At 40.3% G+C, this 13925-nt stretch overlaps 1 protein-coding gene across 1 annotated transcript; it reads right to left on the reverse strand.

The window, feature by feature from the left end:
* Positions 1–650: 650 nt before the first annotated feature.
* Positions 651–5745, reverse strand: LOC132868759 (E3 ubiquitin/ISG15 ligase TRIM25-like). The gene is made up of 5 exons (XM_060901914.1): positions 5083–5745; positions 2990–3217; positions 2689–2857; positions 2431–2490; positions 651–1795 (listed from the first exon to the last, which is right to left on the reverse strand). Exons 1-5 carry the CDS (start codon positions 5671–5673, stop codon positions 1263–1265), a joined length of 1581 nt encoding a protein of 526 aa, XP_060757897.1. The 5' UTR covers positions 5674–5745; the 3' UTR covers positions 651–1262.
* Positions 5746–13925: the final 8180 nt, after the last annotated feature.

Below are 13925 nucleotides of genomic sequence, written 5' to 3' on the forward strand. Positions count from 1 at the left end.
CATTTTACCTTTGGGTCATTTTAACATTGTTAACAGACTGAAATGAATCTCCTGAAAGGCAGAAGAAAGAAATCTGCTAGTAGTGTTTACACAAGACTTTATCTAATCCCAGTCAGTGCAGGGTTCAAACCCCATCCACTAGAAATATCATTAAAATCAAAGGGAAAGGCAGAGATGAGGCGAGATCATCAACAGTAGATCTATCCAGAATAAACACGGCTCACAACTGAGGAGATTTAATAACACACTGGAAGGGTTCACAGTTACTGTAGGATCTATGTGCATTTTATAACGACAGACAGGAAATGAGTGGAGGAAGTGAAGTTATTCAAAATGTGTAAAGGCGCCCTCTGGTGGTCTGGAGGAGAAATGTCCAGGTTAAATATTACAGTGTTCATCCACGTTTCTTTTATTTTTATTTGTGAACCAACAGGTCTAAAATAATTTCACTTCAATGAGCTGTTACTATAGAAACAAGGACGTATTAGTGCAAGTCCATTAATATAAACCTGCACTACTGTCAGAGCTGCTTTTATAGAAAATTAGTCAAGACCTTCTGACCAATCAGAATAGACAACTGGAACAGATTTTTTTTTTTTTTTTTGCTTTATTTGATTGAAAATGAAAAGGATTAAAATTTTTTTTCCAACAATCGTTCAGAATCTAAATCAGGAGTCAGACCACAGACAGATCCAGTTCACAGAGACAGATTTATCATCATTATTCACACACACAATATATGACAACATTAAAAGAGATGTTTTTTGGAGGAAAGTCAGTTGTAGGTTTACAGTGATTTTCACAAACACATATTTAAGACACTGTAGTTATTTCCCACAGATTAAATAATCTAAAAATATCCATCCAAAGTGGAGAAAAACCCCGTTGCGTATCAATACAGCGGCTTGCTGACATCCTGACCTCAGTATTAAAAGCTTCTGTCTGAAAATGAGTTCAGCACAGAAACTCCATCACCGGGGGAAACTTTATTCTCCTGTGCTCTTATCTTTTATTCTGCAACGCTCTGATTGTAATATTTGAATAAAAATCCCAAACTCACAGATAAACCTGGATTTATAAGGTTCTATCTGCGGGCCAATCATCATCCAGGCTGAATATGGGATGAACACGACATCGGCATATTTTATAATCTAAATATTAAAATGAGTGTTTTTGTGCAGCTGGATTGTGTTCTAGTGAAACAGACGACTGAGCAACAACGTGGCAACGTGCAGGAATTTTACAGAAAACACTACACACTTTTATTCTGGATCACACAATCTCACTGTAGAACCAGGAAACCAATAGGGTCCAAACCCAGCGTATAGAGTCTGAGTGAATGTGGTGTGGACTCTGTGGAGGAGCTTCATCGTGTCAGAGACGCTGTAGAAGGACAGAGTTCCTGCACTGTGATCCACATACACTCCTATTCTGGAGGGTGATGGAACTCTGAGATCAGTCTTAATGCTGTTGTGATAGAAAGAGAGAGAAGAAGAACAGCACAGTCTCCAGGACTGATTGTTGAATCCAAACCCACACTCTTTACCCCGTCCTTTCCTGCTGATGTCTTTATATGAGACTGATATGAACACAGCACCATCACCGCTCCACTCCACCTCCCAGTAACAGCGTCCACACACACTCTCCTTACACAACACCTGACACCAGTAATCAAATCTCTCTGGATGATCAGAGTAACGCTGCGCTCTCTCACTGCCTCTCACCGCTCTGTTCTTCTCAGACAGAATGAGGCGACGATGTGCTGTGTTGGGATCCAGAGTCAGATAACAGAAATCTAAAATAAAAGAGAAAAACAAACTGAACAATGTGAATATGAATATCCGCGCTGGGGGCGTGGTCACGAAAACAGCAGTTCGGTTGCAGTGAAAACTTTTCTCTGTAGAACCCTGTCACTCCCCCCTCCCCCCACTCTGGGCTCAAGAACACAACAAAAGGGCAATAATATAACAACAGCCAATCAGAATCCAGATACGACAACCAATCAGAATTCAGATACAACAACCAATCAGAATTCAGATACATTCTGTTGTCAAGTAAAATTGTAACCTGTCAAAGTTCTCGAGCCCTCGTGCTGTTTTACCGTTAGATCAATCACATATCAGCTTAAACTAGCATTCTAAAACTAGTTAAAGATCCCACAGAAGAGAGCGACTCCCCCTGCCAGCCTCATGGAACTGAATAAGTTGACTTAATTAAAAAGTTGACTGTTCTATGAAAGGGTGTATTTGCATGATCATTATTATTTTACTAGTGGAATAAAATTGTCTTGAAAAGACGTCAACAATAATATCGTTTATCACAATAATTTCTGAGACAATATATCGTCCAACAAAATTTGTTATTGTGACAGGCCCAGAAGCGTGTGTGTGTGTGTGTGTGTGTGTGTGTGTGTGTGTGCTTTAGATGTACATTTCAGAAAGTCTTCTCTGCTCTGTGGTTCTGGCTCTGAAATGATCTGAACTGCTGCAGCTGTGGAGAGAAAAATAGAAACATGAGTTTGTGTAAAAGATGGAAAGAGTTTAAAGTGATCCAGTCAGTTTATTCATTTTAAATCAGTGTTTTAGTTCAAAGTGTCGGGTGAATAAAGTGTCTGCAGAAAAGAAAGCAGGAGCATCGCTAAGAAATAACACATCACTGTGTTTCTCCAGCAGGAACAGCTCCTCTTACCATGTGGAGGGATTTTGTTGAATTCCTCCTCACAGAATTCCTCGAGTCTCTTTTTCAGTTCTGAGAGAGAATTCCTCACTCCATCAAATGAGAGATGCTGGACAGTGACACTGGATGTGTGAAAATCTGGTCTGTGAAATGGAGGAGAGCGACGTCCAGAAGCTAAAACCTACAGAAAGCAAATGAAATGTAAAACCCACTTGTGATGTCAGACAGGGACATTTATTGTTCCCTTAATGAGAGGTGTTTTAGAGAGTGTGTGAGGAACAGCTGGCTCTGTAGATCAGACAGTGAGTGTTACCTGGAGGAAATAGATGTGATCGTGTGTGTGTGAAAGCTGCTCCAGCTCAGTGACTCTCCTCTGAAGATCAGCAATCTCCTGCTCCAGTTGCTCCAGGAGTCGTTCAGCTCGACTCAGTTCAGCCTTCTCCTGATCTCTGATCAGCTCCGTCACCTCCCAGCGCTTTTTCTCCATGGAGCTGATCAGCTCAGTAAAGATCCTCTCACTGTCCTCCACTGCTGTCTGTGCACTGAGCTGTTAGGGGACACACACACACACACACACACACACAAGATTTAAAGCTCATCTATCATTCCCTCTCTTACTGGGACTGTAAATGACTCGTTGTCCATGTTGTGTGTGTTTCTAGGAGCAGCTCTGTCTCTGCTCACTGCTCACCTTTATAGTGTTCACAGCCTGTTTCAGCTCCTGCACCTTCTTCTGCTTCTCCTGGATTCTCTGCTGGGATTTCATCTGCTCCTCCTTTAACTCACTCTGAGGACAAATAAAATACATTCAGCTTTTTATACAGTACGAGCGAACTGGTTCCATATTAATGTCAGTTCAAAGTACATTCATGTTTCACTCTGAAGGTTATGTACTCTGTGTGTGTGTGTGTGTGAGAGAGAGTGAGAGAGAGAGAGAGAGAGAAATGTTCACTAACTGATCTGGGCTGGGTTTTCCGAAAGTCTCTTAAGGCCAAGAAAGTTTTAAATGACCTCTTAAGATCCATCATCAAGCTTATGTGGTTTTCCTGAACAACATCGTAGCACAAGTCGTCCTTTAGTTTGCTCGGAATTTACGAGAGACCCGGAGCACTCGTTCAAAACAAAGAGCGACTCGCTCGCTGCCGAATCCACAGAATGCGCATGCGGCTCTGAGGGACTCTCACAGTCAGCGGGGGAAACTGGGGTTGAATCTGCTGGTGATGTTCAATTAGTTTTCTTCTACATTGCAAATACATCGAGTTAATTATCAGAGGTGGACAGTAACGAAGTACATTTACTTGAGTTCTGTACTGAAGTACACTTTTTGAGTATCTGTACTTTACTTGAGTATTTTTTTTGGAAACTTATAACCTTAACTTCACTCCATTTGAAAGACAAATATCGTACTTTTTACTCCACTACATTTCTATCAAGGTCCTCGTTACTCGTTACTGTGAAGCAGCTTTGAAAGTGGATGTTTTTTTCTTTTCTAAAACGTGATTGTTTTTTCCGCAGGTGACACTGAGACAGTCTATCAGTAATCACTAGGGTCACGTCACGTCCATAGACTGGATAAAATCAAGATCAATGATTTCTCCGCAGCATTATTTAACACGATCAGTTGATGGCAGAATGGAAGGAGGCGGTTCTTCTGGGGAATGCACACACCCACGGTTCTATAGCTAGAACCCATGATTCAGTTTTCTGAAAGGAATAAAGAGTCATTTTGCTTTAAATGTTTGCTTTGTTTGCCTAAAACGGAGCACATCACAGCCTACAAAAACTCCCCATCCCACCTGTGGAAGCATATTGAGGGATATAAACATTTTATTAGCTTGCAGTGAAGTTGTCTGTGCATTTAGTTAGTGATAATGTTGAAATAACTATGCAGTCTGATTAGTCAAATGATTTTCTGTGGATTTGCCCGCCAAGTTGCCATAGTCTTGTCCATGGCTAATGTTTACACACAGCTAGTTAACTTGGACGCTGTTAGTTATGTCCAATACGATTGCCTTTAGCAGCTACTAATGCCTATATCGGGGACGCGAACTGCAAAGACGCTCTTTGTCCTGTTGCTCTTAGACTCCTTCTTACGAGTGAATTCCAGAAAACCACACACAGAGACAACGTTCATTCTTTAAGAGAGTCTCTCAACTCTCTCTTTAGGTCTAAAGGGCAAGGTTATCAGGAAACCCACCCCAAACCAGATTACGACCATCACTGAAGATAAATTTAACACTCTGTTCACCCGAACACAGACAATTTTAATCAGCTTTTACAGAATCCTTCTGATTGAAACACACATTGAAATTAAAGTTCAAATCATATCATTGACTAAAGCACCTGTTTCTAGATGGGAAACTATAATTAAGATGATTTAATTCTGGAAAGATTTCTAGTTCTCACCTGTTTTTCAGCTCTTTCTGTTGCAACTGAAACAGCGTCATGGTCTTTATGTTTCTCCAACATGCACAAATAACAGATGCAGGTTTGATCAGTACGACAGTAGATCTCAATCAGCTTGTTATGTTCAGAGCAGATCTTCTCTTGGAGTTTTGCTGAGGCTTCAATTAATGTGTGTTTTTTCAAAGCAGGACGTTCAAGATGAGGTTTCAGATGAATTTCACAAAATGAAGTCAAACAAATCAGACAGGACTTGATGGCTTTGTGTTTTCTCCCGGTGCAGAAATCACACTCCACATCTCCAGGTCCAGTGTAACAGTGAGCAGGAGAAGCAGCTTGGACTTCAGTCTTCTTCAGTTTCTCCACCACTTCATCCAGCATGTTGTTTCTGCGTAGAACAGGCCTTGTCGTGAAAGTGTCTCTGCACTGAGGACAGCTGTAGACGCCCTTCTGATCCTCCTGATCCCAGCAGCCATTAATACACACCTTACAGAAACTGTGACCACAGAGGATAGTCACCGGATCCTTCAGGAGATCCAGACACACTGGACACATGAACTGGTCCTGAGCTACTGAAATACTGGCCTCAGCCATTTTCCTGAATCGCAACAAGAGAGAAAGAGAGATCAGTTTTGTTTTCTTTGAAATGACAAGTTACTTCCTGGTTCTGTGTGTGAAAGAGCAATAGAGGAAGAGGAGGAGCACAAACACAGAGAGATCATGAGCACTCCTCTATTAACCATTTCATCTCCCTTCAGTGCAGAAATATAACTCATGTAGCCGCACTGATTAGGATTAATTTCATGAAATACTCACAGAATGGATCTTAATTTTCTGGACTTTTCCACCTACTGACACCTCAAGCACAACTTTCAGCCTTGTTGATAAATTTGTTGATTTGACAATTTATTGATTTCGCATTGTTTATGCAGATTTTGAAATTCACAAGGATTCAGTTCATAGGGGATTTGATCAGCACGAGTTGAATGATTTGGCACGTGATTTGGGCCTATCAAAAAAAGCTTAAGAAATCCTAGCATCAAGAACGAATGAGAAAAACTTACTTGAACAAGGAGTGAAGGTATCATACTTTCAAACCAAAGAAAGTACATTTCTGCAGTACTTTCGAAGTGATAGCGGCTTTGTGTTTTGCCATAACATTCCTGGTTTACTGAAGGAATTAGGGCTTTCAATCTACAATCCGAATGAATGGCGAATGTTTATTGATAGCTCAAAGCGGAGTTTGAAGTGTGTCTTTCTACACAATGGCAATTTATTCGGTGCAGTCCCTATTGGGCATTCTGTCTGTCTTTGTGAAGAACATGGAGATGTAAAGAGAGTCATTGAGTTATTGCAATATGACAAACACAATTGGATAATCTGTGTTGACCTTAAAATGGTGTGCTTCCTTCTTGGTCAGCAACATGGGTACACAAAGTATCCCTGCTTTCTCTGTATGTGGGATAGCAGAGCTCGAGAGAAGCATTGGGTTGAGACGAATTGGCCTCCAAGATCTGATCTTAAACCTGGAGATCCCAACATTCTACACTTGTTGACAGGAAGAAAATAATATTCCCACCTCGGAACATAAAACTAGGTCTCATGAAGCAATTTGTAGAAGCATTGCCAACTGATGGCGACTGTTTCAAGTACATCATCTTGCAATTTCCTGGACTGTCAATTGAAAAAATCAAGGCCGGTGTGTTTGATGGTCCACAAATTCGGCAGCTCATCAAAGATGAACAGTTCACCGGGACTATGTCAGACCTTGAGAAGAATGTTTGGTTATCATTCAAAGACGTCATCAAGAACTTTGTTGGAAATACACGTGCAAGTAATTACACAGAAATTGTTCAGAAACAATTGGAGCGCTACAAAGCACTTGGTTGCAACATGAGTATTAAACTACATTTTCTGCATTGCCATCTTGCCAGCTTTCTGGAAAATCTTGGTGCTGTTAGCGACGAGCAAGGTGAACGATTTCACCAAGATTTGAAGGTTATGGAAGAACGTTATCAGGGTAGATGGGATGTACATATGATGGCTGACTATTGTTGGAGCATCAAACGCAATAGTCCTCAAGTTGAACACTCCAGAAAGAGCTGTAAATTTTTACCTTAACTACTTGCACACAATTACAATTACAGTAACCATATCCTTTGTAAAAACATAAGTGTTAAATAAGCAGTGCAGTCATGCCTGTTTCTTTCATATTTCATTGTATGTCAATATTTGTAAATTTTTATGAAACAAGCACATATCTGTTAAGTACAGTATTTTTCATATTTTTTAAGAAAACGGGGCTCCTATAGTTCAAAACCTGACATGATAGAGAAAAACTGAGATCAGTTTTGGATTCCGCACCCAAAAATTAGTTAAAAACAGCTGTCAGACCTAACTCAACAAAAATTGTGTTCCCCAGTGTTACAATTGTTTCACTTGAACAGCTTTTTCCTCGTGACATCTTTAAACTGATCTTCATCCTTAAAGAGTGTTGCAGCTGTCAGGAAAGAAAACCATATTTTATTGATTTCGCATTGTTTATTGCGAAAATAAATCACAAAAGTGGATCTTTTTTTCAACATAATCTCCATTTCACTCAGTATGAGTGCTCCAGGCTTCACGAGTGCCAGAACCCTTCATGACCTGCTGTTTGTGGACACTAATCCACTTTGTGTTGGGTCACATCCCATCACCTCATCACAGATTAGTTTCCTGGAGCAGCATGCCTCATCCTCTTTTATTCCTTATATCATGATTTATCAAGAACATTATTCCTGGTCGATGAAGAATTCTTTCTCATGAACAGATTGTTGAGATGGAAATGAAGTTGGTAGGTGAATATGTTTGAGATCAGAGATCCTGAGTTGCCTTGATCAGTCATTAGATGTGTCTTTGAGAAGTAGGAGAACACTGGAGAACCAGGAGGAAACCCACACTGACACAGGTCATTTTACGTTTGGGTCATTTTAACATTGTTAACAGACTGAAATGAATCACCTGAAAGGCAGAAGAAAGAAATCTGCTAGTAGTGTTAACACAAGACTTGATCTAATCCCAGTCAGTGCAGGGATCAAACCCCATCCACCAAAAATATCATTAAAATCAAAGGGAAAGGCAGAGACGAGGTGAGATCATCAACAGGAGATCTATCCAGAATAAACACGGCTCACAACTGAGGAGATTTACGAACACACTGGAAGGGTTCACAGTAACTTCTTCTTTCTTGTGTTGAAAGGCAATCAGTGTCCTTATTGTTGCATTGCTGCCACCTTCTGGATCAATTCCTTGCACCATTATACAGTGTCTTGCAAAAGTATTCACCCCCTTGGTGTTTGTCCTGTTTTGTTGCATTACAATCTGGAATTAAAATAGATGTTTTGCAGGGTTAGCACCATTTGATTTACAAAACATGCTGACCACTTAAAAGGTGAAAATTGTTGTTTTATTGTGACACAAACAATAATTAAGATAAAAAAGACAGAAATCTGGAGTGTGCATAAGAATTCACCCCCAAAGTCAATACTTTGTAGAGACACCTTTTGCTGCAATTACAGCTGCAAGTCTCTTGGGGTATGTTTCTATTAGCTTAGCACATCTAGCTCCTGGGATTTTTGCCCATTCCTCAAGGCAAAACTGCTCACACTCCTTCAAGCTAGATGGGTTGCGTTGGTGTACAGCAATCTTCAAGTTATGCCACAGATTCTCAGTTGGATTGAGGTTTAGGCTTTGATGAGGCCATTCCAAGATATTTAAATGTTTCCCTTTAAACCACTCCAGTGTAGCTTTAGCAGTATGTTTACTGTAGGATCGTTGTCCTGCTGGAATGTGAACTTTTGTCTCAGTCTCAAACCTCTGGCTGACTTAAACAGGTTTTCCTCCAGAATTGCCCTGTATTTAGTGCCATCCATCTTTCCTTCAGTCCTGACCAGCTTTCCTGTCCCTGCAGACAAAAAAGATCCCCACAGCATGATGCTGCCACCACCATGCTTCACTGTAAGAATGGTGTTCTCAGGGTGATGGGTTTGCGCGACACATGGCGTTTCTCATGATGGCCAAAAAGATCAATTTTGGTCTCATCTGACCAGAGAATCTTCTTCCATGTGTTTGGGGAATCTACCACATGCTGTTGGGCAAACTCCAAACATGTTTTTTATTATTATTATTTTTTTTCTGTAAGTAATGGCTTTTTTTCCTGGCCACTCTTCCATGAAGCCCCGCCCACTCTATGAAGTGTACGGCTTAAAGTGGTCCTATGGACAGATATTCCCATCTCCCCTGTGGATCTTTGCAGCTCTTTCAGTGTTATCGTTGGTGTCTTTGTTGCATCTCTGATAAATGCCCTCCTTTCCCGGTCTGTGAGTTTTGTTGGGCGGGGCCTTCTCTTGTCAGGTTTGTAGTGGTGCCATATTCTTTCCATTTTGCTATAATGGATTTAATGGTGCGCCGTGAGATATTCAATATTTGGGATATTTTTTATAACCCAACCCTGATCTATACTGTACTTCTCCATAACTTTGTCTCTGACCTGTTTGGAGGCTCCTTGGTTTTCATGTTGTTTGTTTTGTCATGTTACAGAGTCAGGGTCCTTCCAGAACAGGTTGATTTATACAGACATCATGTGACAGATCATGTGACACTTTGATTGCACACAGGTGGCTCTTAATCAACTAATTATGTGACTTATGAAGTGAATTGGTTGGACCAGCTCTTATTTAGGGGTTTCACATGAAAGGGGTGAATACATATGCACACTCCAGATTTCTGTTTTTTTTTCATCTTAATTATTGCATATGTTACAATAAAACAACAATTTTCACCTTTAAAGTGGTAGGCATGTTGTGTAAATCAAATGGTGCTAACCCTCCAAACATCCATTTTAATTACAGCTTGTAATGCGACAAAACAGGACAAACACCAAGGGGGATGAATACTTTTGCAAGACACTGTCCAGCAGCTTGCGGACATCCTGACCTCAGTATTAAAAGCTTCTGTCTGAAAATGAGTTTAGCACAGAAACTTCATCACTGGGGGAAACTTTATTCTCCTGTGCTCTTATCTTTTATTCTGCAAAGCTTTGATTGTAATATTTGAATAAAAATCCCAAACTCACAGATAAACCTGGATTTATAAGGTTCTATCAAAAAAGTAAATTTTATTCAATGAAACACAACATGCATTTAATACAATTCAATACAACCTCTCTTTCTCTCGCTCTCTTTTCTCTCCAAGTCTTTATAATGGATCAGCACCAGAACATTAGTGCATCGATGTTAGCTGGACTTCCTGCATGTTTGCACCACCTTCATAACTGAAGCTTGATTGTGCCTTTTCTGAATCATTTAATGAAACAATTTCAGCTGTATGTAATTCGACTAAAAAGGAGCAAAAAACAAACAAACATGCCGAGCCATTTGGGAGCTGAACAAGTTGATTCTGACTGTAAATAGCTGTTCAGTCCACATTATGTAGAACATTTTGGAATCATTGTTAAATTCACTGCTTATTCATGCAGTGTGACATCTTCACGATACATGACAAGATCTGTTTTTTGTCTTGTTAACTTCAAGAGAGAGAAAAAAGCAGGCTGGTGAGGGAACAACTCACTTATAGCTGCTATAACGATAGTGACGACAGGCTCTAACTCGTTTCATGGACGTTCCACAACATTAAATGTAAATATAAATGGATAAAGAGTATGATGTGTCATTTTGTACACTGAAAAATACAACGGCAATTCCAAAAAAGTTGGGACGCTGTGTAAACTGGAAATAAAAAGAGAATGCGATAATTTGCAAATCATGGAAACCCGATATTTCATTGAAAATAGTACAAAGACAACATTTCAAATGTTGAAACTGAGAAATTTTATTATTTTTTGAAAAATATACACTCATTTTGAATTTGATGTCAGCAAAATGGTTCAAGAAAGTTCAAGAAAGGACAAGGGTGTGTTCACTACTGTGTTGCATCACCTCTACTTTTAACAATTCTCTGTTAACATTTGGGAACTGAGGGAGACCAATTGCTGTAGTTTTGAAAGAGAAATGTTGTCCCATTCTTGCCTGATATACACTTTCAGCTGCTCAAAAGCTTGCGGTCTCCTTTGTCATATTTTGTGCTTCATAATGCACCAAATGTTTTCAATGGGAGACAGGTCTGGACTGCAGCAGGCCAGTTTAGCACCCAGACTTTTTTACTACAGAGCCATGCAGTTTTAATATGCGCAGAAAGTGGTTTGGCGTTGTCTCGCTGAAAGAAGGAAGGCCTTCCCTGAAAAAGATTTTGTCTGGACGGCAGCATATTGCTCTGAAACATGTTTATAGCGGAGCTTTCGCACGGGCCGAAAATCTGGAAACCCATTGAGTTGATTTTTCATGGACACACAGGGATCCCAGCCATGTTCGTCCATCCCCGCCCCTCGCTATACTGATTGGCTGTTTGATTTTGGCTGTAACTAGAAGCGCGAGCACCTACATAACTTATTTTTGTCTCCAGATAATTTCATATTTATCAGGTTTTTCCATCGAGAACAACTCAAACAGCGCAACACAATAATCATTTTTAGTTGACTCAGTTGATATATATACAGTGGCATGCAAAAGTTTGGGCACCCTTGCTGAAAATGTCTGTTACTGTGAATAGTTAAGTGAGCAGAAGATGAACTGATCACCAAAAGGCATAAAGGTAAAGACGAGACATTTCTTTTCAGTGTTTTATGCAGGATTTGTGTATTATTTTTGTTTTGTACAATTGGAGAGTGAAAAAAGAAAAGGAATGCCATGCGAAAGTTTGGGCACCCCAATACATTTGAGTTCTCAGGTTACTTTTACCAAGGTTCCAGACCTTAATTAACTTATTGAGCTGTGGCTTGTTCAAATTCTTTGTTAGGAAAGGTCAGATGATGCATATTTCAAAGCTGTATAAATTCTCTGACTCCTCAAACTTGTCTCTAAAATCAACAGCCATGGGCTCCTCTAAGCAACTTCCTCACATTCTGAATAATAAAATAATTGATGCTCACAAAGCAGGAGAAGGCTACAAGAACATAGCAAAGTGTTTTCAGGTAGCTGTTTCCTCAGATTGTAATGTTATTAAGAAATGGCAGTTAACAGAAACAGTCAGCTACAGCATACTCAGGTGTACAGTGGTGTGATGGTTAGCACAGTCACCTCACAGCAAGAAGGTTCTGGGTTCGAACCCAGCGGCTGGCAAGGGCCTTTCTGTGTGGAGTTTGCATGTTCTCCCTGTGGGTTTCCTCTGGGTCCTCTGGTTTTTTCCCCACAGTTCAAAGACATGTGGTTAGGTTAATATGGGATGGCCTTGGCTGGGTGCCCTTGAGCGGGGCACCTAACTCCCGATTGCTCCCCGGGTGCTGTTAGCATGGCTGCCCACTGCTCTGGGTATGTGTGTGTTCATTGCTTCAGATGGGTTAAATGCAGAGAGGAAATTTCACAAGTGTGTGATGAATAAAGTTGTGCTTCCTTTGTTTACCAATTACTGTTAGTATCGAGTATCTGTATCCTACATCATATGAGTTTGCTTGTCTATCGTGAAGAGTAATGGAAATTATGTAACTACGTTGGATCTAAAATCCCTGAAAAAATTGTGGAAATCGATCAATCGAGTCCAAAGTTATGACTAATTATGTGATCCAAATTTATCATAAATTTGATATAATGATGTTGCACTTGCTATTTATTGATATTTTAAATGTAAAAAATGTTTAAATGAATTGAAAATATTAGTAAAATTCATGTTTTTTCTTTTATCACTTATTTATTTTTTCATGTTCATTGAGTAAATGTCACACAGTATTATATAAAAAAATTAAAAATGAAATCATGTGTCGAGCGTCATTTTGCATGATTATATATTTTCTGACAAAAACTACTCTTTCTAAAAGACTAAAGTGTAAGATATATCATCAAAATGTAGTTTATAAGCAAGCATATGATGTCTCTGTTGTGTGTGAATCAGTAGTTATCCGATTGTTTACAAATACTATGTCTTGTCACCAGGGGCCTCATGTACAAAGACCTGCGTGGATTTCCCACTAAATATGTGTGCACGTCAAAATCGGGAAATTTGCGTACGACCCAAAAAATCCGGATGTATCAATCAGTGTGTACGAAGGTTTCCACGCACTCTCCTGTTGTACATCCCAATCAACGTGGAATTCGGCGCACATGCACGAGCCCCATTCCCCGCCCCGTCTCCTCCCTCAATTATTCCACACTGAATATGTTAATTAGTATAAATAGACTTGCAGTAAGGCCCGCGTTAGGTAAAAGACATGGCGAAATCTTGAAAAAGAAATTTCACAGATTGCGAGGTGGAGGCGCTGATTTCAGAGGTAGAGGCAAGACACAAGATTTTGTTCGGAAGCCTCTCCTCCGGAATCAGCACCAAAACCAAACGTCTGAATTGGGAGCAAATAACTAATGTCATCAATCAAGTCGGGGCCAACAATCGATCCACAGCCGACATAAAAAAAAAAATGGTCGGACATCAAAGTAGATGTGAAAAGGAGGATGGCTGCGCAGCACAGGAGCGCAATGAAGACGGGTGGCGGGCCGGGGGTCGAGGCCCTCTCCCCTTTCGACCAGAGGGTGACCGCGGTCCTCGGTGACCATGCATTAGTCGGCGTGGTTCCGCCCGAAGAGGGGTACTCCGACTTGGCCCAGCAGAATCTCACAGGTGCTGTAATCATTTTCATACAGGGCGTCCCGAAAAATGTAGCCTATACTCTAAATCGCCATAAAGTATGTATGAACTGAAATCCCTGCCTTTAGCACAGTGTAATAGAATTCACATACATCACTTAATTGTTCTGTCACCTCCAA

This window comes from Neoarius graeffei, chromosome 2, assembly GCF_027579695.1.
Source record: "Neoarius graeffei isolate fNeoGra1 chromosome 2, fNeoGra1.pri, whole genome shotgun sequence".
NCBI classification, from domain to species: Eukaryota; Metazoa; Chordata; class Actinopteri; order Siluriformes; family Ariidae; genus Neoarius; species Neoarius graeffei.

What these genes read in the sequence shown, in the direction of transcription:
- LOC132868759 (XM_060901914.1), bottom strand. Translation starts at nt 5,673, where the DNA reads ATGGCTGAGGCCAGTATTTCAGTAGCTCAGGACCAGTTCATGTGTCCA. An exon ending in CAGAAAGAGCTGAAAAACAG is followed by an intron (nt 3,218 to 5,082) that starts GTGAGAACTAGA and finishes TAACAGCTCAGT; the next exon opens with GCACAGACAGCAGTGGAGGA. An exon ending in ATCACATCTATTTCCTCCAG is followed by an intron (nt 2,858 to 2,989) that starts GTAACACTCACT and finishes TGCTTTCTGTAG; the next exon opens with GTTTTAGCTTCTGGACGTCG.